Source organism: Pogoniulus pusillus, chromosome 21, assembly GCF_015220805.1.
Source record: "Pogoniulus pusillus isolate bPogPus1 chromosome 21, bPogPus1.pri, whole genome shotgun sequence".
NCBI classification, from domain to species: domain Eukaryota; kingdom Metazoa; phylum Chordata; class Aves; order Piciformes; family Lybiidae; genus Pogoniulus; species Pogoniulus pusillus.
Genome location: NC_087284.1, coordinates 23,348,446 through 23,373,761, shown reverse-complemented (window position 1 = coordinate 23,373,761; position 25,316 = coordinate 23,348,446). Strand labels below are relative to the sequence as shown.

Genomic DNA, 25,316 nt, shown 5'->3' with positions numbered 1-25,316 from the left:
ATGGGGATAAAGGCTGTCAACAACAGCCTGTGCTTCACAGCAGTTCTTTAGCTTGCTAACTCAAAGTGAGACTGATCTAAGTAGAAATCTTGTATGTCTCTGTGCATACCCAAATGCTACGGTGCGATAAGCATTCTTCTGTGCTGGCAAGCAGTTTTACTCTGTTCTGGGACAAAGTTCCATGATACATTTGTTTTCCAATCTAGCTGTGCAGTTGGGTTTGTACACACAAAGTCACGTGCACAAAAAGGTATCCCAAAGATCTTCTAGCTAAGTGGCTAACAGGACAAAACCAGTGCAGCAGTAGGTCAGAAAAGCCGAGAACACGGCTTCTGTGGAGGACAAGAGAGTTTTGGTGGGTAGCACTCTCAGGGAACAAGGTCTCCTAAGGTGGTAGAAAGGAAGGCCGTTCTGTGCAGTACGGCTGCACGCTAATGAAATGGATATGTGAACTCCAGGCGCTTCTGTCCAGAAGAGGGCAGGACCATAGCTGCATAAACCCAGTGCTGGAAAGTGATTTGCACACCAGAATATGAAGACTGATCTTTCGTGTTTGCAAGTACTGCAACTCCTACTGACTGCAGCCTGAATCTTGGGTGTACAAAACCATGGAAAAGAGCGTCTGAGGTTCCCTTAGCCCTCTGGAAGGAAGTGATCCAGTCCTTCATACCAATATATCCTATCCATGTTTTCCTGCAGTGTATCAGTAGCAGCTAGAAAGGTGCCCCAGCTGAGCAGGCAGAGTAAATGCTGTTCATCCTGAAAGCAGCAATGGCACTAGCTTCTATTTCGTGTAGCATGTCTGGGACTCTGCTGAAATATTTCCCCTATTTTTCCCTTTGCAGTACTCGATTGACTTCCATTTTGTAGATGTGGAAATGCTCCTCTGCTTTACATAACTGCTAAAAATATTTCTCGTTAACTGCAAAAATAAAGGCATTGTGGCAGCAGGGAAGAAGAAATTTTCCTACTGCATCCATGATGAAATTATGTTCTACTGCATCTGCAGATTTCTTTGAATGCAGAGCAGAGGCAACACAGGCTGGGCACTGCACCACTGAGAGGGATGGTCTGGTCACCCTGCTTCCAACCTAGGTGTGTGATTGTCTGGAGTGCAAGAAGATAGGAAAGCAAAGTCAGCTTGGCTCAGGTTTACCGACACAGAAGTGTAGAAGACACCAAACTGGGCAGGATCCAGCCTGCAGAGCCTTCCTACCCTCCAGCAGATCAACACTCCCACACGATTTAGTGCCATCTGCAGCTTGCTGAGGGAGCACTCGATCCCCTCATCCAGATCATCAATAAAGATAGAGCACATATGCCAGCACTGAGCCCTGGGGAACACCACTGGTGACCAGCCACCAGCTGGAGCTAACTCCGCTCACCAGCACTCCCTGGCCCAGGCCATCAGCCAGTTTTTGAACCTGCATGGGGTCTAGACTGACTACACCTCTGCAGCGCTCCTCCAGCCTGGGAGATCAGTCGCCCTTGTCACTGTCCGCTGCCCCGTGCTGAGCAGCGCACCTGGCTCGCAACAGCAGCTGGGCAGGGCGTGGGCTTTCTGCCCTGCCTCCTTGGTCTGGGGGGGTCTCTTTGCTCGGCTGCCCTGCCTGGTGGGGTTCTCTCTGCTTCCCTGGAGGTCTCCTACGACAGGCAAACCGCTGGAAGCCTCCTGCACATCGAGATCTCTCTGCTCCAGACCCAACTTCTTTCCCTAGCAGCTGCTCCCAGTGACTGGCTAGAAAAAAATGTGTCAGTTTTTCAAACTGTTGGAAAGTGCCAAGTGTTTGAAAGTGCCTAAGGGCAAGAGTTTCTGGATAAGGAGCCATTTTTTCTGTTTCTAAAGATTGCTTCTGTGCTCTCTAAAAATATGCAGGGGAGTTTTTTTCTTCATGGAGCACATCAGACTTTCTGGAGTTAATAAGTTCTCCTAGCACGTAAGTGCCGAAGCTCAAACGCAGAGAGGATGACAAACTGGAATTTATTTCAGCTGGACTGTAACTATAAACATGGTGCTTAGGGACATGGTTTATCAGGGGAGTTGGTGGTGGTGAGTTAATGGTTGGACGTGATGACCTTAAAAGTCTTTTTCAGGTCAAGCAGGCACAGGGAGAACTTCTGCCATTTCTTTGCAGAGCCACTAGGACAATGGCAATCCCTTTGCAGCACATAGTCCAGAATGGTACTACGTGAGTCATGAGTAACAGAAGAGTGTTTCAGCTGAAGACCTTCTCTTCATCAGAACAGCTAGCAAAGTGCAAGAATCATGTATTTCACCTGATTTTAATCAGGTATTTTAAGCAAGGTTTTCCAGTTCACTTTGTTTGCAGTATTCAGACAATGACACCTTCTCCGTTCCTGTTCTGATTGGGGTTTTTTGGAGCACTGGAGCAGGCTGCCCAGGAAGAGAGTGGAGTTTCCTTCTCTGGAGAGATTCCAAACCCACCTGGACATGTTCCTGTGAACCTGCTTTAGCAGGGTGCTTGAACTAGCTGACCTCCAGTGCTCTCTTCCAACCCCATGATTCTTTAACATGTGAGTCACCTCGGTTAGAGAAGGGAGGAGGAGTGACCTGAGTGAGCACGGGCATGCGCTGGATGTGTGTGAGCAGTAGCTGGGCTGAGGTCTGACACAGCAAAAGTGTTACTGGTGTCAGCACTCTGTGTTATAGTTTCTGAGGCCTCTCTGAAATCATGTATAGAGAGGGTTGTGCACCTCAAGGATGACTGATGTGCTTCCACACACACTTTGCAGAGCGAGGCTCAAGAGGACACCTGGACCTCATGGAGTTGATTGGAGTTCCTCTCCCTCCTTCTGTCTACTTTGTCAGCGGCTACGGAGGATTCCCAGCTTACAGCTTCGGTCCAGATGCCAACATTGGTCGCCTGACAAGTGCAGTAATGCCATTGCCCTTCTACAGAGACTTTGCCGTCGTGGTGACCGTGAAACCCAGCAGTGATCACGGAGGAGTGCTCTTTGCAATCACAGATGCTTTCCAGAAAACCATTTACCTGGGAATGAGACTTTCCCAGGTCGATGACAGCACCCAGAGAGTAATCGTGTACTACACAGAGCCTGGTTCCCAGCTCTCCCGAGAGGCTGCTTCCTTCAAGGTGCCGGTGATGACTAACAGGTGGAATAGGTTTACAGTGACTGTCCAGGGAAATTCCATTGCTTTGTTCATGGACTGTGAAGAGTATCAGAGAGTTAACTTTCAAAGGACAGCTCGAGCCCTGGTATTCGAGTCTGGCTCTGGGATATTTGTTGGTAATGCAGGAGCCACAGGACTGGAAAAGTTCACAGTAAGTACTGTCTGAAAAGTGCCTCAGTGCCTCCTATCTCAGTGTTTGGTGTGTGCACTTCCTGCCCAAGGAAGCCTGCCTACAAGGGTTATATCCCAAATGAGAGTACAAATTGTATGACTTCTGTGTTCCTTACCTGGACATGCAGACACATAAACACTTGCTTGAAATGCAGATGTTCCTGGAACCTCAGGAGTTTGTTAATTGTCCAGATGTTCACCACAATATTCAGTTTGAATACTAGGAGTTTCAAAGTAAATATATCACATAGCTTTATAGTTATGGAATTAAAAGGCCTCCTATAGAGGCCTCTCAGTACAAGTAAGACACTGAGGTGCTGAAACATGTCCAGAGAAGGGCAATGAAGTTGGAAAAGGGCCTGGAGGACAGGGCTGGGGAGGAGCAGCTGAGGGAACTGAAGTTGTTTAGTTTGGAGGAGACTGAGGGGAGACCTCATTGCCCTCTACAGCTAAGAGGAGGTTGTGGTGAGGCCAGTCTCTTCTCCAGTTATAAGCAATAGAACAGGAGGAAATGGCCTCAGGTTGCAGCAGGAAAGGTTTAGATTGGATATTAGGAAAAATTTCTTTTCTGCAAGAGTGGTCAGGACCAGGCCACCCAGGAAGGTGGAGTCACCACGTCTGGAGGTGTTAAAAAAAATGTGTAGAGGTGGCACTTTGGGACATGGCTCAGTGGGTGCGGTGATGGTGGGTCGATGATTGGGCTTGTTGATCTTAGAGGTCTTTTCAATCTTAATGACTCTATGCTAGGTGTGGCCTTTTTAGGAAGGGCAAGTTTCAGAGCATCCATGTGTTTCATTTTGGAGAACAGTTCCTTAGCAGAAAGTCAATCTGTTAAACTCATACTAGTGAGGTGCACTTACTTCTCGTTCAGTACAAGGAGGAGGATGATCTCACCAGATATAAAGGGAGCTGGAAGACAAAGCTGTATTTCAGCTGTGTTACCTGAAGCTTATCAGGTGCTTCAGAAAAACAGAATGGGCTGGAACCACTACTACCAAGCTCCCGAGCCCTCTTATCTTCACTGCTTATAGACAGCGGGACTGAGCGTGACCTTGGCAAGTCTGCAGATGACACCAAGCTGAGTGGTGCAGTGGATATCCCAGAGGGGTGAAGACATGAAATTGTTGCTGTCCCTTCAGCATATCCAACAGGAAAATGTAATTTGTAACACACAAAAAAAAAAAAAAACCACCAAACCAAGGAAACATCTGCTATGAGAAAATCACCTCCTTTCTTTCTGCTTTGAAAAGCTGCAAGGTATTTTTTCCCAACTCACTTCATCACTTATTGGTATTCCCTTCTCATCCTTTGTCTCCATTTTTAGGGGTTTTTGCATGCCATTTTTGGAGCTGCAATACCCTTCCCAGCTAAAAACCAAACGAACAAAACAAGAGAGAGTGCCTTAGGTGTCATAGGAGCAGACTCCTCGGCTGGGGCTCTGCCAACACAGTCTGGCAGTTGTGCTGCCCCTGGGACATGACAGTTGTGCTCTGGCAGGTGCAAAAGGAAAATGTAAGGAAATATTTACACCTTTGGGCTGGTTTAGTACCATTAACTTTTATGCTTCAGACCATTTCCCAAGCAAATCAGAACAAAGTCGGGGGGGGGGGGGTTGCTGGTTCGTTTCACTCCTGCTCCCACATGCTATTTAAAACACTGCTTACTCAAACTGGTTTTTTGTTTGGCACAGGGCTCAATTCAGCATTTGACAATCAAATCTGACCCAAAGGTTACTGAAGAGCATTGTGAAGATGATGATCCTTCTGTGAGTGTTCTTATAAACACTTCCTTTTTAATCCTCAGAGCCTCAGCGAGCCCAAAGCCCTCTGCTCTTTGCCGCTTTCTGCAAGCCTCTGCGTGGCATTTGCTGCTGGGAGCACAGGGCACAGGCTGTCCTGCCCAGAGCTGTCCCAGAGAGGGGGGCTGCTGCTCTTCCAGAGCGCTCGGCCCCTACAGCTCTCCTTACTCTTCCATTTCCTTTTGCGTGCAGCGGCTTTGAGAATATGATGCATGACTTTCCCTGGCATTTCCATTCAATGCTGCAAGTGCAGAAATGAGTTAACACCAAAACAATACTGAGGCTTCACCAAACAAGCAAGCAAAGATTTCTGCACTGAGCAGCCAGCTCCTTAGAGATCAGGTGGGCTTTGCCTGACTCCTATGAACTTGCTGTCCTGACTGGCTTTTGCACAGGCTTCTGGGGACGTCAGTGGCAATGGCAGCCATGAAGGTGTTTATGAGACACAGGAAGTCCTTGGACCTTCTCACCTTCCCAAGAAGGTACATTTATTCGCTTCATTTGCTTTCCATTTCTGATCATAGTGCTTTTTTAGGCAGTGAGCTCTGCATTTTGTCACTAGTTTTTCATATGTGGGGGGGTCAGCCTGTTCGCCAAGTAACGAGCGATGGAACGAGAGGAAATGGCCTGAAGCTGCACCAAGGGAAGCTGGGATTGGATATTAGGAAGGATTTCCTTACCGAAAGGATTATCAGGCACTGGAACGGGCTGCCCAGGGCAGTAGTGGAGTCCCCCAAACCCTGGAGGGATTCGAGAGTCTCGCAGACGTGGTGCTTAGGGGTGTAGTTGAGTCAGGGCCTGGTCAGAAGGGAGCAGGCTCCTCGCCTTTCTGCAGGCAGCTGGTATCAGATGCCCACCTGCAGCCCGCAGCCAGCCGCAGGTGCTCAGGCCTGCACCTGCCCTGGGCCTTCTCCCTTTCCGTGGGCTTGTCAAGTGCAGGTCACTTGGCTGGGATGAGCGGAGAAGAAAGGCCTGCAGCGGTTTCTGTCAGGAGCTTGGCCAGAGGAGCGTGGCTCTGCGGACAAGAGGGGCCTGGGTGCGTGCTGCAAAGAGGAGGAATGAGCTAGGAGGCGAAAGGAGCCAGAAGCTCGTAGGGGAAAAGGGTGCACGTGTGGCTGTTTGCATGGTGACGAGTGCGTGCTTCGCGGCCGCGTACGGGCAAGGGCAGCCGCTGGCCGCTGGGAAGGCTCTGGCCTGCTCTTGGGCTGCACGAATGCAGCAGCTGTGCTGACCGTGCTACTTGAGGAATGCAACCTACTGACTTGTGCTTTAACGTGTGATAAGCCTTTGTAAAAACAGTTCCTTGGGACTTGATGGGGTTTTTAGCTTGGAGACATGTTGGCTGAGCCACTGGGAGCCCCTCCAACTATACTGTCTTATTTGGAAGAAAACAATTTCTCAGGAAGTCACAGCTCAGAGGAAGCTTCTGGAACAGGTAAACTTAAGGAATGTGGCACCACCACCTTTTTTAGGGGAGGGCTTTGGGTCGTTTGTGTGCTCTGGGTCTGAGGCTGTTGGTCGCTGTCACGATTTCGGGTGCTGCCAGGAATGGAAAATCCTATTGCGTTGGACATCTTGTGTGTCAGAAAAGAGCTGGCACACCAAACGTTCGGCCTTTGCAGCTGCAAGTGGTTAACAGCAGCAAAGGCAAGTGGAAGCAGCTCCAGCCACCTGTCTCGCTCCACTCCAGGTAGGTGGATCACAGTCTCTGTAAGGATGCAGAGAACAGACTCACCCTCCTGCAGTCTGCAGGCTTCAGCCACAGAACAATAGTTTATATTTCAAAATGGTCTGTCCTTAATATAAATATTTGTTCTGGAGTTTCACTTTCCCTGCTTTTTCTTTCCTTTTGACATTTTCTGAGTTAGGAAGCGACTCATGCTAAGCTTTGGAGTGTATTTTGGTGATAATCTAAACAAACTTGTTCAGAAAGCTTGCAGCATCAGTACTCTGATAAGTGCTCCTGAGAGGGTTTCATTTTGCTCTGTCTCTCATTAATAACTGATAATTTTATTTAGATCCAGAAACTGGACAAGGCAACAGTGAGTCTACCATGGTCACACAGGAAATCTTGAGAGAAGAAGGCTCTGGTGCCAGTGTTTTGCAAGAAGCAAGCAGCCAGGAGGTCTGTACAATGGGTTTGTCGTATGCCTTACCTTTCTGTCCCGAGAGCAGGGACACACAGGAACTTCAGGTGCTTTTCACAGCTTGAAGGCTAGGGGATGATCTCCTAGATGGCCTTTAAAAGGATCAGTCTTGAGGCAAGTTAGTTGTTGGGGGTCCTTGTATTACTCATGTCTGAGCCAGAGCAGTCATGAGCATAAGTGCTGTTTCCAAGCACGCCCAGGTCCTCTCCAAGCCAGTACATCTTCTGGAAGCACTCTGCACGAGGCAGTTCCTGGGTCTTGTTCACCTGTTGGAGATATCTCCCAAAAATCCTGGTCAGGCTGCTCTGTTGTAAGCGTCCAAGCAGGGACATTTTAGTAAAGTGTTTGACTTTCTCCTCCACAGCACCCTCCTGTAGAAACTCTCTGCTCATGGCTTGGATGGGCAGATGATTTGCTGGGTTAAAAACTGGATGATGGCCAAGCCCAAAGAGTAGTGGGGAATGGAGCTAAACCAGCTGGTGGCCTGTTCACCAGGGCTCAGTTTTGGGGCCAGTTCTGGTTAACATCTATATCAATGATGTGGATGAGGGGACAAGTGTACCGAAGTGGCCAGCAAGGCCAGCAGCATCCTGGCCTGGATTAGGAATAGTGTGACCAGCAAGAGTAGGGAAGTGATTGTTCCCCTGGACTAAGCACTGCTGAGGCCACACCTTGAGTAATGGGTTCAGTTTTTGGTTCCTCACTAGAAGGAGGATATTGTGCAGGTCCAGAGAAGGCCAACGAAGCTGGCGAAGGGCCTGGAGAACGAGTCTGGTGAGGAGCAGCTGAGGGAACTGGGGTTGTTTAGTGTGGAAAAGAGGAGGCTGAGGGCAGACTTCATTGCTCCCTACAGCTCCCTGACAGGAGGCTGCAGTGAGCTGGGGCTGGGCTCTGCTCCCTAGTATGGAGTGCTAGAATGAGCTGCTGATAGATTGCAAGTGCATCCTGTGTGAATCGTTGCTCAGCAGTGCACTCAGTGACAAATCCTTAGCTGTCATATTCCACAAGCGTTTCCTCCCACTGCACTAACCAAGGGTTAGAAGCTTATATACAGTCTCTGCTGTTAAGTGCACAGCCTGTTTAATTGTATAAAAGATGTCTAATTAAAACATTTATTTCCTTTCAGGGTAAAAATGGGCTTCAGGGATTGCCAGGACTGAAAGGAAAAGCAGGCTTGAAAGGTGAAAAGGTATGTGTCCTGTTAGTAACCAACGACCCACCAGACACCATTTGTGCTTGGGGGTGTGCTGATTTGGTACACTCTGAGTAGAAAAAGGGGCAGCATCAGTCATTAACTATTTCCAGCTGCAAGATAAAGCTGTGACTATGTTGTTTGTCTTCACAGAATCACAGACTGGGAGGGACTGGGAGGGATCTCTGGGGATGATCTAGTCCAACTCTATGGCTAAGGCATGTTCACCTAGAGCAGGTCACACAGGAATGCCATGTCCAACTGGGTTTGGAAAGTCTCCAGAGAAGACTCCACCACCTCTCTGGGCACCATGCTCCAGGGCTCCAGCACCCTCACACCAAAGAAGGTTCTCCTTAAGTCTGAGTGAAGTCTCTCAAGTTCCAGTTTGTGCCCATTGCTCCTGGTCTTGTCACTGGGCAGCCCTGGATAGAGCCCAGCCTCATCCTCATGACCTCCACTCTCTAGAAATTTGTTTGCATTGGTAAGATCTCCTCTCAGTCTGCTCTGGGTTCCCCCCGTGCTGTCTCAGCAGGACTTCTGCTTTCAGATGTGGAGAGCAATGAGGTCTCCCCTCAGCTTCCTCTTCTCCAGGCTGAACAGCCCCAGGTCCCTCAGCTGCTCCTCCCCAGCCCTGTTCTCCAGACCTTTCACCAGCTTTGTTGCCTTTCTCTGGACATGCTCCAGGGTTGCAATGAGAGGCCCAAAACTGAACCCAGTGTTTGAGGCACTGCATTCACAGAGGCACTGTGAAGATGTTACCCTACAGCTGCTAAAAATCCTACCAGTATGTCCAGAAGCACAAAGGAACACTGACAGCTTTCTGTGAAGAGTGTTTTCTTGGCTATACTTTAACCAGACGCCATTCCTGCAGCAGAAAGCAGGACAAACAAGACACTGCTCTGATCCTCTTTTGCACGTGTCATAGTTTTATCATTTTTGTTACCCCACTGGGTGCCATTTCCTAGGACCTGTTATAGAATCATAGAATCAGTCAGGGTTGGAAGGCACCACAAGGATCATCTAGTTCCAACCCGCTGCCATGGGCAGGGACACTTCACACTAGATCAGGCTGTCCAGAGCCTCATCCAGCCAGGCCTTAAACACCTCCAGAGATGGAGCTTTGAACATCTCCCTGGGCAAACCCTTCCAGGCTCTCACCACCCTCATGCTGAACAACTTCCTCCTAACATCCACTCTGAATCTACCCATTTCTGGTTTTGTTCTACCCCTCCACCCCCCGCCCTGGTCTCATCACTACCTGAGAGCCTAAAAAGTCCTTCCTCGGCTTTCTTATAGCCCCCTTAAGATACTGAAAGGCCACAATAAGGTCACGGTGGAGTCTTCTCCTCTCCAGACTGAACAGCCCCAACTAGCTCAGTCTCTCCTCATAAGAGAGGTGCTTCAGCCCTCTGATTGTCCTCGTGGACATTCTCTGGACACCCACATAGAATTATAGAATCACAGAATGTCAGGGGCTCGAAGGGACTTCAAAGCTCACCCAGTCCAACCCCTCTGCCAGAGCAGGATCACCTAGGCCAGATCATACAGGAACACATCCTGGTGCTTGGGATTGCCTCGACCTAGCTGCAGGACCTTGCACTTGATCTTGTCGAACCTCATGAAGTTAGCTTGGGCACACCTCTCCAGCCTGTCAAGGTCCCTCTGGACCCTGCAGCTGTCAGCCACACCACACAATTTGGTGTTGCCAGCAAACTTGCTGAGGGCACACTCAGTGCCACTGTTCATGTCGCCCACAAAGATGCTGAACAAGACCGGTCCCAGGACTGATGTCTGAGGGGCTCCACTTGTCACTGGCCTCCACTGGGACATGGAACCACTGACAGCCACTCTTTGGGTGCTGTTACATTGACAGAGTAAGCAGAGCTTCAGGAATTGATCTGTGCACACCACAAATTCAAGCCAGTTATGCTCTTTAAAGATCATCAGCACTTTTGCAGCACACTATTTAGACCTGACCCACCTGCCTGTCTGTTTCTTTGCATCGAAAATGGAAAGCTGGGAATGAATAGAGTGCTAAACATCAGTAGACTGGGGAGGTGGTTGCCACTCTTTCACTGCGGTTCTTCACCTCCTTGAGATGCTCCTTGGAAATAGGGACAACTGGGCTTCCAAGGCATGGCTGTGATCCCACTGTGAGAGCTGGGCTGGTTTTTTACCGCCCTCGTGGTACACACAAAGTGGAAGGAATTTCCTGAAAACAAGCACAGAATGTCGACTGGACCTAATCAAATAGTCCCTGGAAACAGCAGGGAATGTGTTGAAATGAAGGAGGTGTATCTGTATGTGAGCATGCTGGCAGGCAGTGGAAGGAGCCCCACATTAACTAGGCACGTTCTGGCGAATGTCACTGGAGAGTCACTATAGGAACCATTTGAGAAAGCTGCAGCGAACAAAGAAGTCAATGAGTGCATTTGTCTAATGAGTTCTCAGCGTAAAGAGCAAATGACCAAGAGGCAGGTAAAATGCAGTGTTTCCTGCTGCCTGGCTGCACATATGCATTTAGAAAACACGACTGAAATGTTCATGAGCCCAGATAACAAACTGTCAGGTTGGAGGACAAAGCAGAGAGCAGCAGAGGTTGGTGAACAGTATCTGTTATGTCTCCGGAGAAAAGCTCAGTGCCAGTAGCCTGCTTTGTCTCCTGCTGGTGCCGGCTGGGAAGGCCGCACCTCGCAGCTCTGTGGTGTCGGGATGCATGGGTCGGAGTCTGTGCTGCGTGGAAGCATTGGCAGAGGGGAGGCTGAGCTTTTGTCTTCAGCAGCAACGCTCCAAAGTAGGCTCGGCAAAAGCTGAGAGATGATGCAAGAAAGCCAGAGGAGACATGGTACTAATTATGAACGGGGCCTTTCATTGTTTTGGCAGGAGATAAAGGTCAGTACTTGGAGGAATAATTATGCTGATAGTGGGGAAAAAAAACAACACAGACGGTAGCAATGAAATGAAGCTGTTTACTTATTGAGCACCCTGGGCAGCCTGCTCTAGTGCCTTCTGCCTAGACAGCCACGCAGACTGCGGCTACTGCTGAAGCAACCTGCTCTGCATTTATGCCATTGAGTCCTTGCTGGTTTATCTTCGTTCCTGGTTTAGGGTGAGCCTGGAGAGGGACTGCCAGGACCCCCAGGACTGCCGGGACCCACAGGACCGTCTCCTCCTTCCAGAGGATCAGTGAGTATTTGGAGTTCTCTGTCAGGGAGCTGGGCACGGCACAGAGAGCCTGGCAATTCCTGGGAGGTTCCTTCTGGAAAAGCCCGAGGGCGAGCATGCTTTCTGGCAGATGGCGGCAGCGGCGAGCGCCGCGCCCCACGCGAGGCCCGTGCTGGTGCGTGTGCCCCGGCGCCGTGCCGCGGCCCCGGGCCGGGCCGGCAAGCCTGAGCCGAGCCGCGCCTTGCTTCCTGCTGCCGAAGACAGCCTTCATCTCGCCTCTAAATGCACCGTGCAGGCAAATCGCGGCCGTTTTCCGTGGAGAAGACTTCCTTTTCTTCAGGCATTTGAAAGAGTTCTTTGATTGTGTGTATGCTGACTGTAGTTTGCACTCCAAGCTCCATAGTGGGGTGAGAAGATGGTTTGAAGCTGAAGGGGCTTGAATCTATGGAGCTGTCCTATAGAGTGCATCTAGATTGTGGCAATAGAACCAAACTGCCTTCATGACAAAATATCTCAGGAAATGCTTTCCCTTATAAAATGCCTCTTTGGGTTCCAGTTGCAGTTGCATGCCATGGTTTGGCTTTTGAACAGAGCCACCTTCTAGAAGGCAGTGGCTGGTTGTTAGATGTGCACTTAAGGAGGTTCTTAACGCTGGCAGATATCTTTACAAAGTTAACCTTTGTCTGGGACACTGCTCCTTGAACAGTCACAGAGCACCTGTGTGTCCTGGGGAGCTGCTGTGGGGAGTGACTACGAAATGGGGCGATGCAAAAGCCCTGGAACATGACTGAGATGTTTTTGTTGTGTCCTCATGTATGTCACCAGTCTGCCGCAGGTACTTTGGCTCTCACTGTATCTGCAGCAACCGGCAAGTGGTATTTTCATCTGTCATCTTTAGAAGCAGTGCTTAAAAATGAACTTATCCTTATCCTAATTTCAGAGTAAATCTGAACCTGAAGAGTCAGGTTCTGGAGACATCAATGGAGAGACTGAGATTTTAAGAGTAAGTACACACTGATTAGTATTTCATTTTCCTCCGGCGGGCTGAATGCTTTACTCCCACGTGGCCACGAGCTGGAAGTTAGTTATCTTGCCTGATTTAGGAGACTAGCCTCTTTAGATGTCCTCTGTAGTTAATGAGACAAGTGAGTGCTTGGAATGCCTCCCTGCAGAAGGCTCTGCTGCCTGCACTGAAAGCCCGATCAGATCAGAATTCAAGTTCTTGCCTTACAGTGAAAGCCCCAGAATGTCAGTGTCCATTTCTGCTTGCTAATGCCATCAGTAATGAGGACAGGCTTGCACATGAGAGGGAAGACTTGTAAACATGCTGCTCATCTTAAAGTAACAGATCTCCTTGGCTTTCTTCAGTGTGCACAGATCTGTTCATGTCCATGCAGACTGAGCACAGGCAGGTTTTGGACATAAGTACAAATTCTCACTTCTCCAGCACAACTTCCCTCTGTTCAGTGATCCCTTGATTTCACTTTGCTTCAGCTGCGAAACACTGGGTCTATGCCTGGACTAGCTCGGAGGTCTTTGTTGAGTTACAGAGAACTGGCACAGAAATTTGGGGGTTTCTAACTTCCTGCTTGCCGTTGCATACCACGAGGAGGTACAATTCAGAGAGCAATGATGGAGAAGGTCAGTGTGACCCTGTGTAAGGAGTGTATCTGTGAAACTAAATAAATTTTTCATGAAGCAGGAGCTGAGTGGGAACCTAAACTGAGTTTTATGAACCCAAACAGTCTTCATCATCTTTTCCTGCTCCATGTGTGCACCTGGCTAGGGCCATTTCTGACAATGCGCCTGATTTATCTAGGGTCTTCCTGGGCCACCAGGACCTCCAGGACTGCCTGGTCTCCCAGGAAAGCCAGCACCCATTTCAGGTGTAGGACCTCCTGGGTCACCGGGGAAAGATGGAGCTTCTGGGGAACCAGGTCCTGAAGTGAGTAACCATTTGTGCAGAGACATTAATGTTATTTCTGTCCTACAACACTAAGTTCTAAGGCTTGCGGTCTGCACAATTCCTAATAACGCTGAAGAATACTTTTAATTGAAGAGCTTGGGTTTCATGTACATTTCTTACCAAAATATGAAATCAAATCAAGGTCTAGTTAGTCGAAGCACATTACTCCACAGCAGGATGTGTGCTTGGCAGGCAGGTGCTGGGCCAGAATGGAGAAGTAAGGTTGCATTTGCCAACATTGAATAAAGCTAAGGATTATTTTAACTTCCATGCTCTGCAGGAAACTTTTAGCATAAATTGAATTTTCTTCTCAGGATCTCCCTTTTTCTTTAGCTAAGTAGACACACTTATGCCTGTGGACATGTGGAATAGAGTCCTACTGTAAAATAGGTTGCTACCAGTTCAAGCATTACCTGTTTGTTAATAAGTCCTCTGTAACATGGGGTTCTTTTCAGTGGAAAAAAAATAGCATTGATCAGCTCTGTGAATCCTCTGTGGAGCAGTATCCATTAATACGATTCCCTGGTTGCCTATCAACCATCTGCTGGTGGCAGTTGTTCTCAGGACTAGCTAAGATTTATACTGCAAGAAAGTGTAAGCATCACAAATTTTTGCTTAGTAACACTACTATTGTAGTGTTATCCAAAACCTACTTGAGTAGCACCACTATTTTGCGTGCCAACATTGTGTTTATGTTATGCTGGTTTATGATGGGTTTAGTTATTTTATGATTGTTTGGTATGGCTTTCTATTGAAATATATTTAGATTGGGTTTTGATACAAAGCCAAACTCTCAGAAGACAAGAACATAGAGGTTGGCCTAGTGCTACAGATTAGTCTGTGGTCCGAAAGATCTGCATGCATGTGCTAGGAAGAGGACTCTCTGCTTAAGATTTACTGTCATCTACAGGGTCCTCAAGGTCCTCCTGGCCTGGATGGAGTGGTTGGCCCACCAGGACGGAAAGGAGAGAAGGTAAGTTGAGTGTCTGCCTTGCTCCTACTTCAGCAGAAAATCATTGTCAGTTTTACACTGTAAAAATCACCAATAGTTGTCCCTGCAACACAGTGTTGGCTGTCTTCAGTGTTTTTTAGCTGAACCCTGCTGCTAATGCCTTATTAGAGCACATCTCCAAAAGCATAGCCAGAAATCCAGAATTCCCTGCTGGGTACAGTTTCCCTTCCTGCAGCATGCAGTAGGAGCTGTGATTGACCAGTCAGAATCCAGCTGTGACTGGGCTTGTGCTCATCCAGACTGGCACAGACTGCTGCATGTTCCCTGCAGAAAGCACTCCCCGTGGCACATGTGGGGCATACCAAGGCAACTGGAATTGCTTCAGTTTGGATTCTGGGGACAACTGACTTATCAATTTTGAATGCTTCTGCAGCAGACTGTTTTTGTACTAACTGCTGATAACTGCACTACTGCTGCCCACAGCTGCAGTGTCCCACCCACACCCTTGTGACAGTTCCAGCTTTCACTCACCCCTTGGTGAGACACTGCAGCATCCTAAAGGTTGGTTACTGAGTATTCTGTTGGCTTGCTGCACCAGTTGGCTTCATGCATGATCAATGGAGCACTGTGGCCAGCAATCAGGGAGGAGTAGGAAACATGTAGACAAAAAATGAGCAGATGACATCTAAATGATCAGCTTCCAGCAGACAGATTTCCTGGTCTTGTCACAGAACCAAAATCTGCCTATTGCAAACCTGCCACTCTTTTTGAGTTTCCCTAAATTACTGCAGCCAGGACGGGTTTTGTGCACCCCACTTCAAGAAGTTTGTGCAGAAGACAGAGATGATGCAGCAGAGAGCTATGGAGATGGCCTGGGGCCTTGAGTACATGACCAGTGAGGAGAAGCTGAAAGAGGTCAAACCATTTAATCTGGGGAAAAAAAAAAAAGAGACTAAGGCATGACAGCAACTGTAAAGATACAATTATAACTCTTTATGAGGTCAAATAAATATACTGACTTGATTGCTGCAGAGGAGCCTTAAACTTGTAGTAGTCAGCACATCACCTGTTTAGAACAGTGCCCTAGACTGAAGGCTCTGCTTTTACATCCCAAGATGTCCTGGAGTTTCTGTGGTCTTGTGTTAACCTTCATTCGAGGAGGCAGGTTTAAAAGCAGGTGTTTTGATGTCTTTGTTTGTAGCAACAGTTGGACTTCCCTTTCAGAAAGCTTCCACTTGAACATGCAGATTTTGTGCACCTCTGCTACCACTCCTGCTCTTCAGAACTGGCCTGTGACTTTGGTGCTCTGGCCTTGTTTGGCTTTCCCCCTCATCCTTTTCCTAATGGCAGTTGTTCCTGGTTTTCTCTGTGCCAGCAAGTTGAGAAAAATGATCTTCTGCAGCATCCTAATGCTTGTCAGCTCTTTCCAAAGCTGAGTTCCAACGAGCAGTTTAGGTCATAGAATCATAGAATCAACCAGGTTGGAAGAGACCTCCAAGATCATCGAGTCCAACCTATCACCCAGCCCTATCCAGTCAACTAGACCATGGCACTAAGTGCCTCATCCAGTCTTTTCTTGAAGACTCCCAGGGACGGTGCCTCCACCACCTCCCTGGGCAGCCCATTCCAATGCCAATCACTCTCTCTGTGAAGAACTTCCTCCTAACATCCAGCCTATACCTACCCTGGCACAACTTGAGACTGTGTCCCCATGTTCTATTGCTGGTTACCTGGGAGAAGAGGCCAACCCCCACCTGGCTACAATGCCCCTTCAGGTAGTTGTAGACAGTAATAAGATCACCCCTGAGCCTCCTCTTCTCCAGGCTAAACAGGCCCAGTTCCCTCAACCTCTCCTCATAGGATTTGTGTTCCAGGCCCCTCACCAGCTTCGTTGCCCTTCTCTGGACATGTTCCAGTACCTCAACATCTTTCTTGAATTGAGGGGCCCAGAACTGGACACAGTACTGAAGGTGTGGCCTGACCAGTGCTGAGTACAGGGGAAGAATAACCTCCCTTGTCCTACTGGCCACACTGTTCTTGATGCAGGCCAGGATGCCATTGGCTCTCTTGGCCACCTGGGCACACTGCTGGCTCATCTTCAGCTACTATCTATCAGTACCCCCAGGTCCCTTTCCTCCTGGCTGCTCTCAGCCACTCAGTCCCCAGCCTGTAGTGCTGCTTGGGGTTATTGTGGCCGAAGTGCAGAACCCTGCACTTGGCCTTGTTAAATCTCATCCCATTGGCCTCTGCCCACCCATGCAGCCTGTCCAGGTCCCTCTGCAGGGCTCTCCTACCTTCCAACAGATCAACACCTGCTCCTAGCTTGGTGTCATCTGCAAACTTACTGATGCTGGACTCAATCCCCTCGTCCAGGTCATCAATAAAGATATTGAACAGGACTGGGCCCAGCACTGATCCCTGGGGAACACCACTAGTGACAGCTGCTAGCTGGATGTGGCACCATTCACCACCACTCTCTGGGCTCTGCCATCCAGCCAGTTCCTGATCCAGCACAGAGTGAATCTGTCCAAACCATGAGCTGCCAGCTTGGCTAGGAGCTTCTTGTGGCAGACAGTGTCAAAGGCTTTGCTGAAGTCCAAGTAGACTACATCCACAGCCTTCCCCACATTCACCAGGCGGGTAACCTGATCATAAAAGGAGATCAGGTTGGTGAGGCAGGACCTGCCCTTCCTAAACCCATGCTGGCTGGGCCTGATCCCTTGGCTATCCTGTAGGTGCTTTGTGATGGCACCCAAGATGACCTGTTCCATGACCTTGCTTGGCACTGAGGTCAGGCTCACAGGTCTGTAGTTTTCTGGCTCCTCCTTACGACCCTTCTTGTGTATGGGAATCACATTGGCAGCTTCCAGTCTTCAGGGACCTCTCCAGTGAGCCAGGACTGCTGATAAATGATGGAGAGTGGCTTGGCCAGCTCAGCTGCCAGCTCTCTCAGCACCCTAGGGTGGATCCCATCCGGTCCCATGGACTTGTGAGGATCCAAGTGACTTAGCAGATCCCTTACTGCTTCCTCATGGATTAGAGGGGGACTGTACTGGTCCCTGACTCCATCCACCGCTTCAGGAGTCCAGCTGTCCTGGAGACAACCTGTCCCACTAGTGAAGATTGAGGCAAAGAAGGTGTTAAGCACCTCTGCCTTTTCCTCATCCTTTGTCACTCTATTCCCCTCTCTATCTAACAAGGACTGGAGGTTGTCCTTGGCCCTTCTCTTGCCATTCATATATTTAAAGAAACACTTTTTATCTTCCTTGGCAGCCGTGGCCAGCCTGAGCTCCAAGTGGGCTTTTGCCTCTCTAATTTTTCCTCTACAAGACCTAGCAACCTCCTTGAACTTCTCCTGGGACACCTCCCCTCTTTTCCAAAGGTGATACACTCTCTTTTTAATCTTTAATTCCTTCAGCAGCTCCCTGCCCATCCAGCCTGGCTGCCTCCCTCGTCGGCTCATCTTCCGGCTCAGTGGCACTGCCTGCTCCTGTGCCTGCAGGAGTTCTTTCTTGAAGTAGGTCCAACCTTCCTGGAGCCCTTTGTTTCTAAGGGCTATTTCCCAAGGAACTTTCTGAATTAGTTCCTTAAATAGGCTGAAGTCTGCCCTTGGGCAGTCCAGTGTGAAGGTTCTGTTGATGCCCCTCCTGGTTTCTCCACGTATTGAAAACTCTATAATTTCATGGTCACTGGACCCCAGGCAGCCTCCAACCACCACATCCCCTACCAGCCCCTCTCTATTTGTGAGCAGCAGGTCAAGCAGGGCTGCCCCCCTGGTAGGCTCACGTAACAGCTGGGATAGGAAGTTGTCTTCCACACATTGCAGAAACCTTCTAGTCTGCTTCTTCTCTGCAGTGTTTAAGTCCCAGCAGATGTCTGGTAGGTTAAAGTCGCCCACCAGAACAAGGGCAGGTGATCTTGAGGCAGCCTCCAGTTGCTTAAAGAGTAATAAATCAACCTCTTCTTCCTGGTTGGGTGGTCTGTAACAGACTCCAACCAGGATATCAGCCTTGTTGGCCTTCGCCTTAAGTCTCACCCATAATGACTCAACTTGATCATCTTTGATTTCTACCTCCATGACATCCAGAGCATCCCTAATATACAGAGCCACTCCCCTGCCCTTTCTCCCTTGCCTGTCTCTCCTGAAGAGTCTGTAGCCATTGATTACAGCACACCAATCATGTGAGCTATCCCACCACGTTTCAGTGATGGCGACAATATCATAATTTCCCTCCAGCACCAGAGCTTCCAGCTCCTCTTGTTTGTTACCCATACTGCGTGCATTAGTGTACATGCACTTCAGCTGGGCTGCTGCTTTTACTCCTAGCTCTAGCCTACCATCCTCAATTCCCTTTGATTTATCTCTGGTGCTGTCATGTTTAACCCCCTGCCCCTTCCATTCTAGTTTAAAGCCTTGCCTTGTGCTTCCACCTCTGCTGTTTTGCTGCTGTGCTGTGTGAGTGCCTGTCAGAAAGACAGGATTTCTGTCTTTCCTGCCTGAATAATTACTTCTGACTGAATTTATCCAGCCCCCTCTCTCTCATTCGTCCTTTGCCTTCCTAAGAAAGCCAAAGAGAAATTCCACATCTCCAGGCCCCTTCACACTTGTTTGTGTATCTGGATTATAACAACACTGCTTAGCACAGTCTTGCTGCCCTACATAGTCACTGTAATCATCTATGCATCTGGTTTAAATTTCTTCCCTGAAAGGGTTGTAAAACCCTGGAAGAGGCCACTGAGAGCAGTGGTGGACTCACCATCTCTGGAGGGATTCAAAATGGGTTTAGATGTGGTGCTGAGAGACATGGTTTGTTGGTGACCTGGCTGAGTTAATGCTTGGACTGGGTGATCTTAAGAGTCTCTTCCAGCCAAAATGATTCCATGATTTGTACAGCTCGTGTGGGATCAGTTTCTACTTCCGTTGTAGCTCAAGGGAGTTTTGACATTTAAGCTCAGATGCGTGAGGATGTGACTTGCAGTACTTAATTCTGTGTGCTTTAGACTTTTAAAATCTTGACCAATAACTGAAACCCAAGATCCCATCCTGTTTGCATACCAGACCAGAGACCTTCACACGGTGTGTCAGCTCCTGAGTACAGATTGCTTTCTTTTAAAATAAAAGGTCTAACGTTTCACATAGAGGACATTGCGACACCAAGTGAAACAGCACAGAAATGTGTGGGTGCTTTGGTTAAGCAAAAGTCCACTAATCCGTTTGTTGTCTGTCTAACTCTCTTACTGTAAGTAATTGGGGTTGGTTTTCCTTTACAGGGTGATCAAGGCCTTCCTGGCTCTCTTGGTCCAAAGGTAAAGCAGACAGCGCCTTTGCAGGGTAGCAGTGTCCCAGTGCTGAAGGGGCATGGCAAGTCTCAAAGCTTGTTGTTGTGCAACCTAATGAAGTCAGCAACCTTGGCTTCTCATCTGGCCAAAGCGCTTCTCTAAGGAGTGTGTCTGCAGGGTGATGGAGGTGATTCTTTCCTCTGCATGGCTCTCGTGAGACCTCTCTTGGAGTACTGTGTTCAGCTCTGGAGCCCCCAGTGTAAGGAAGACCTAGATCCGTTAGAGCAAGGCAGAGGAGCAGCATGAACATGCTCAGGGGGATGCTCCCTAGAAATGTTCAAGGTCAGGTTGGACAGGGCTTTTAGTAGCCTGGTCCAGTGGAAGATGTCCCTGCCCATGGCAGGCAGGTTGGAACTAGAGGATCTTTAAGGTCCTTTCCAACCCAAACCATTCCAGGATTCTACTTATTCATGTTCAGTTCACCTGAGCTTTTGTTTTAGGGTGATGCTGGAGTCACTGGATCAGTAGGACCCAAAGGAGAAGCTGGTGCTGCTGGATCTCCTGGGAAACCTGGACCACAGGGACCCCCTGGGCCCCCTGGACCCCCTGGCCTGCCAGGACCAAGCTATGGCTCGGGATTTGAGGTATTGCGCTGTCATGGGGTTTGTTGTAGTTGTGTATCTACTTCCCTCAGAGAAGAGAGAGTGTGATCACCTAAATGTTAATGATCACCTGAAGACATAAGTAATTGAAAGCAGTGACCTAAATACACATAAAGACCTGACAGTGCCCTTTCAAATCGCACTGCAGGTTCCACTCAAGCTATGACTCTTCCTGTGCTGTCATTCTTGAGGCCAGAAGTTCCACTCAGCCATGTCACATTCTGTAATGTGAAACTGCAGAGACAGGTGTTGAGCCTTTCTGACCCCATGGTTTGTTCCATGCAGGAGTAAAAAGATCTTTAAAAACCCCAAGAGGCAGATGCTGCTCTTTTGCCTTTGAAAATAGTGTCTTTCCCCCTCTGAAACAACAGATCTGGCCACTTCAAGCTGAGTTTTACATGTCAAGTGCTCATTTAGATGGTCTTTTTCGAGCAGAAATTGGCTTTGCAGGACAGGTGGCAAAGGGAGAACCCTCAGGTGCAAGAACTAGGGCTGTCACATTAACATCTCTGTGAGGGGACATTGACAAGTTTCCTGCAGTTTACTCACACATGTCTCCTTGCATCTACACTACCCATTTTGTACTTTCTTTAGAGGCACTTTGAGCACTTTAAGCACAGAGGTGACCACTACTGCTTGTCAGACAGGTTCTGATGTTTGACTAGATAATATTGTACTACGTACACCACCATGGCCCAACTGTGTCAACAGATTTCAGTGGTTGAAGAAGTCTCTCCAGCAATTCATAAGTTCTTAGTTGCCACCACTGCAGTTGCTAGCAAGGGCTAGCACGAAGCCTGAGCATACAGACACTCCCCTGCATTCACTTAGTCACACCAAAAAGGCTGGCCCAGTCTCCCCTGAATCAAAGTGTACTGGTCTCAGAACGAGAAAAGTGCTACTGGTAAGCCACATCTTCATTCTGAATCTGGTCTGAGTTTTAGCCCATGATAATGACCTCTCTGCCTTTCAGTCACTTTCTGTGACCCTTGAGAATCCAGTTTTCAGAGATCTCCCCTCTGCCACATTTGCACCTTTGTAAGTAAAAGCCAGCATTGCTTCATTATGCCACCAAAGAGCTCCCCTGCAGGTAGCTACTTAGGACCAGACTGCCACTTGATACCTGAGTCCCAGAGGTGTAAAGTTCGCAGATGGAGGAGTGAAAACTGGGAATCCCCACTTCTGTGGACACACACAGGAGGATCCCAGCTCCAACTGCAGCGATGTCTTGACTGGACTGCCATGATTAACGTTTCCCTGGGAGGAAGACTGCTGTTAACAGGCATGCTAGTTATAGCTGATCTTTTGGATGCCCACCCAGCCATCTGTTAAGGCAGCACTGTGGTCTGCCAGTTAGTTAGGACAAAATTACCTTTTTGTTGGCAATCTGTTTGTTGCTGTGAGGCTGTTCCTGCAAAGCATTCCTGTTAGCACTTGCTAGCATCTGTGATTGGCTCTGTGCAGAAACCAACTGGCATGGGGTTTGCTGGCACTTGTGCTTGCCAAAAGAACAGTTTGAGCTGCAGAAGGTACCTGGTAACCCCACTGAAAATATGCAGATGTCAGAAGTGATGGTGTGTTATATAAAGCAGACAGAAAGCACCGTCTGAAAGCAAAACATGCATTGGGACTGTGGAGGCAAGGGAAGGGAGGACACAGAAACACAGCAAGTGTTTGGTTAAACAAGAAAAACAGAGCATCAGCAGATTTTCTGTTGAGAGTCAATACACTGATAGCTACTTCAGGAGCAAAATGAAAATCTGAGTAGTGTTCAGGCTTGCGTAAAGTTGCATACAAGCACTTGAGCCAACCTGTGACTCACTGTCTTCCACTCTGGACCCCAAAAGGGAGGACCTGACCCAGCCATGCAATGGTGAATCTGCTGCTTGCTGAGTACCTACAGGAGCATAATCACAGCCTTCTAGCAGCATCTGCCTGTTTTTTAACAAAAAAAAAAAAAAAAAAAAAAAAAAAAGCCACAACAGTGTAGCAGGGCTCTGCTTGCCATAAATCCCATCTGCTGTGCACAGCCTGAGTGCCGCCGTTCGCAGAGAGCGCTGTCAGCACGACACTTCCAGCCGACGCACTGGTACACAGGACAGGCGTTTAACTCTGCTTCTTGGTCTGCTTGAGCCTGAGTACTATCTTCTCAATTATTGGGCATGCAAGTGCTTTGTTCTGTGGTCTGTGCTCCAGTAATAGTGGTTGATGTGACAGATGCACTTCAAACACATGCATGTGTTGTAAGTGGAGTGACTAGAGCGCTGTTTAAAAATAACCAACCTACCTCTTCATCCTCAGATTGGAAAAGATCTTGGCCATCTCACACTTGCGCCGTGAGATTTATAAAGTACAGATGCAGTTAGAAATGAGAGTGTACCTGACCGTGGTTTTTAGAGTAAAACATCTTACCTGCCCTGCATCTTCTCTTGCGGATAAAGTTGTGCTAGGAAATCAATTGGTGAAATTGATCAAAGGTTTGGGTTGAAACCAGCAGGTCTCATCTGTGGTTTGAGAGGGCTGGGGTCTGGCCAATCTGCACCTGTGTTTTACTGTGTGCTTTTGGTGAAGCCAGGAGCAGCACATTCTCATCGTTTTTACTTTTTAAATCACTTTTTCTTACTATTTTTAATCACATGCAGGGCCCAAAAGGGGAGAAGGGTGACCCAGGACCTCAGGTGAGTTTCATGTGGTTTTAGTCCTTCCTGAGACACCTGTGTGAAGCATAGTGCTCATTAACCAGGGTTTCCACTTGCAATGCTTTTGAAATAGGGTGAACCAGGACACAATGGGAACAGTATTGTGGGACCCCCAGGACCCCCAGGACCCCCAGGACCAGTCATAGCAATACCTGAGGTAAGCACGCTTGTAAGGCACTGAAGTCTCCATAAGTCATCTTGCAGAGAAGGGGCACAAGCTGTGAACAAACTGGCAGCTCTGCTGCTGATCTTCAGGTGTGTCTGCTCTTTAAAACAGAAAACTCTCTATCAAATGGGTTTGTTCTGAAAAGGTGTAAAGAGATGTTACAGACAGTCTATATGTTTCTAAAATGTGCTCTAGGCAACCAGTTTGGTATTGAAATAACCACTTCCTTAACTACACTTTTAGCTGCTACTCAACCATACAGATGGAATTTTCAACTTCTCCACAATCAAAGGACTGATTGGGCCTGTGGTGAGTACGTGCTGCTTTAGCAGATCTTCAGATGTCCTCTGTCTTCAGAGTCTCCTTCTAAGTACCACAGGAAGGTGTGGGTTGGAAGGGATCTGTCAATATCATCCAATTCAAGCCCTGCAGTGTCCAGGTGGACTTGGAATCACTCCAGAGAAGGAGACTCCACAACCTCTCTGGGCAGCCTGCTCTGGAGCTCCAGCACCAAGGACGTTTCTCCTTAAATTGCAGCAAAACCTCCTGGGCTCTAGTTTGTGCCCACTGCCCCTTGTCACCCTTTGGATATTTATGTGCATCGGGATGACCCATTCTCAGCCTGCTCTTCTCCAGGCAGCTTCTAACCTTTGTCTGTTAGCCTAGCACACCTCTACTCCACTTGTCACATGGTAGGATGACTTTGCATGGCTGTGTCCAGCTGTGCTCATGCTCCAACAGCTTTCGTGGGCGAGTATGCTGGTGTTTGCTAAAGACAAGGCTCTCCCAGTCCCTGGGCTTCACAGGGTACCAGGATAGGACAGGCTCCTTGTGTGAGCCGTTCCTGAAGGCAGCTGCCATTCAGGCCCTAGAGGGCAGATTCCCACAGCAGCATAGCTCAGATCAGCTAGGAGTCCCAAAGTGAGCGTGCCTGGGCCATGCACGCTCTGCTTTGCAGGTCTGTAACATCTGTTTGCCAGAGTAGGCTTTTTCTGTGTCTTGCAGGGGCCAGATGGCAGGCCAGGTCTGCCAGGCTTTCCCCTAAGTATGATCAGTGTGGTACTTCACAGAACGTACACAAGGTGACAGCTTTGCCTTAGGGGCTGCGCAGCTATGGTCAGCATCGGCTCTGCCAGAGGCGAGGGGCGCCCTGGCGCACACACCTCCTGGCTCGGCTCATCGCTGAATCAGTTCTGCAGCTTAAACCTAAACGACATTGACTCGGATGAAAAATCACCACCAAAGGAAAAGATCTGCGCCAGAAGTTACACGTGGGCCAAGTGGCCTCCCCAGAGTTCTCCTCATCTGACCGTGTTGCATTATTCTTCGGGCTGGTTTTGGTCACCACTGCAGAGCACAGTGAAGCCCTAGGAGGTGTAGCACTTTTTATTTCATCCTTTAGGAAACATCCATGATTTTTTGTAACAGCTTCCCAGTGTGGCACCTTACAGGCAAGATCCCAGTGTCTGCCAGTCCCATATCATGGGATAGATTTTTTTCCCCTTGTGATTCTTTCACAGTTCAGGTGCATGCGTATGGTCTCAGAACCTTTTCTGTTGCCTGAGAGCATCTAAGAAGGAAGCTTAAAAAGCTGAAAAATTACTGTGGATGCTGGCAAGTTGCCCAAGAGTCTACAGAAAGTTCTTTACTAAGTCCTGGGCACATTGGAAGTCAAAGAATGGGGGGGGTGTCTCCTGAAAAGTGCTTTTCATTTGAAAAAGAGCTGATAAAATAGCAAGTCTCTCTGTCAGTCACAGAATTTCTACAGACATGGAAATGTAGACCTCTTCACTAATGCAGAAGTCCTATAGACTTGAACTCAGTTCTCGGGTGAAGAGAAAAGCTTCTGAGTGCACTCACAAATGATCTGAGTGGGATGCTTTCCTCACAGAGCACACACAGATCATCTCACAGTCAAATATGTAACCTCCCATTCAGATTAGTGGGTTTTTAAGTACCGCTAAAAA

At 48.5% G+C, this 25,316-nt stretch overlaps 1 protein-coding gene across 1 annotated transcript in view; it reads left to right on the top strand.

The window, feature by feature from the left end:
* Positions 1-2,729: 2,729 nt before the first annotated feature.
* Positions 2,730-25,316, top strand: part of LOC135184831 (collagen alpha-1(XV) chain-like) — a 47,889-nt gene continuing 25,302 nt past the window's right edge. The window contains exons 1-15 of the mRNA XM_064160972.1: positions 2,730-3,302; positions 5,013-5,087; positions 5,516-5,602; positions 6,447-6,555; positions 7,139-7,245; positions 8,394-8,456; positions 11,568-11,645; positions 12,565-12,627; positions 13,444-13,569; positions 14,501-14,563; positions 19,814-19,849; positions 20,323-20,466; positions 23,127-23,162; positions 23,257-23,340; positions 23,593-23,658. Coding sequence (XP_064017042.1) covers positions 2,730-3,302; positions 5,013-5,087; positions 5,516-5,602; positions 6,447-6,555; positions 7,139-7,245; positions 8,394-8,456; positions 11,568-11,645; positions 12,565-12,627; positions 13,444-13,569; positions 14,501-14,563; positions 19,814-19,849; positions 20,323-20,466; positions 23,127-23,162; positions 23,257-23,340; positions 23,593-23,658 — 1,710 coding nt within the window. The remainder of the gene's footprint in view (positions 3,303-5,012; positions 5,088-5,515; positions 5,603-6,446; positions 6,556-7,138; positions 7,246-8,393; positions 8,457-11,567; positions 11,646-12,564; positions 12,628-13,443; positions 13,570-14,500; positions 14,564-19,813; positions 19,850-20,322; positions 20,467-23,126; positions 23,163-23,256; positions 23,341-23,592; positions 23,659-25,316) is intronic.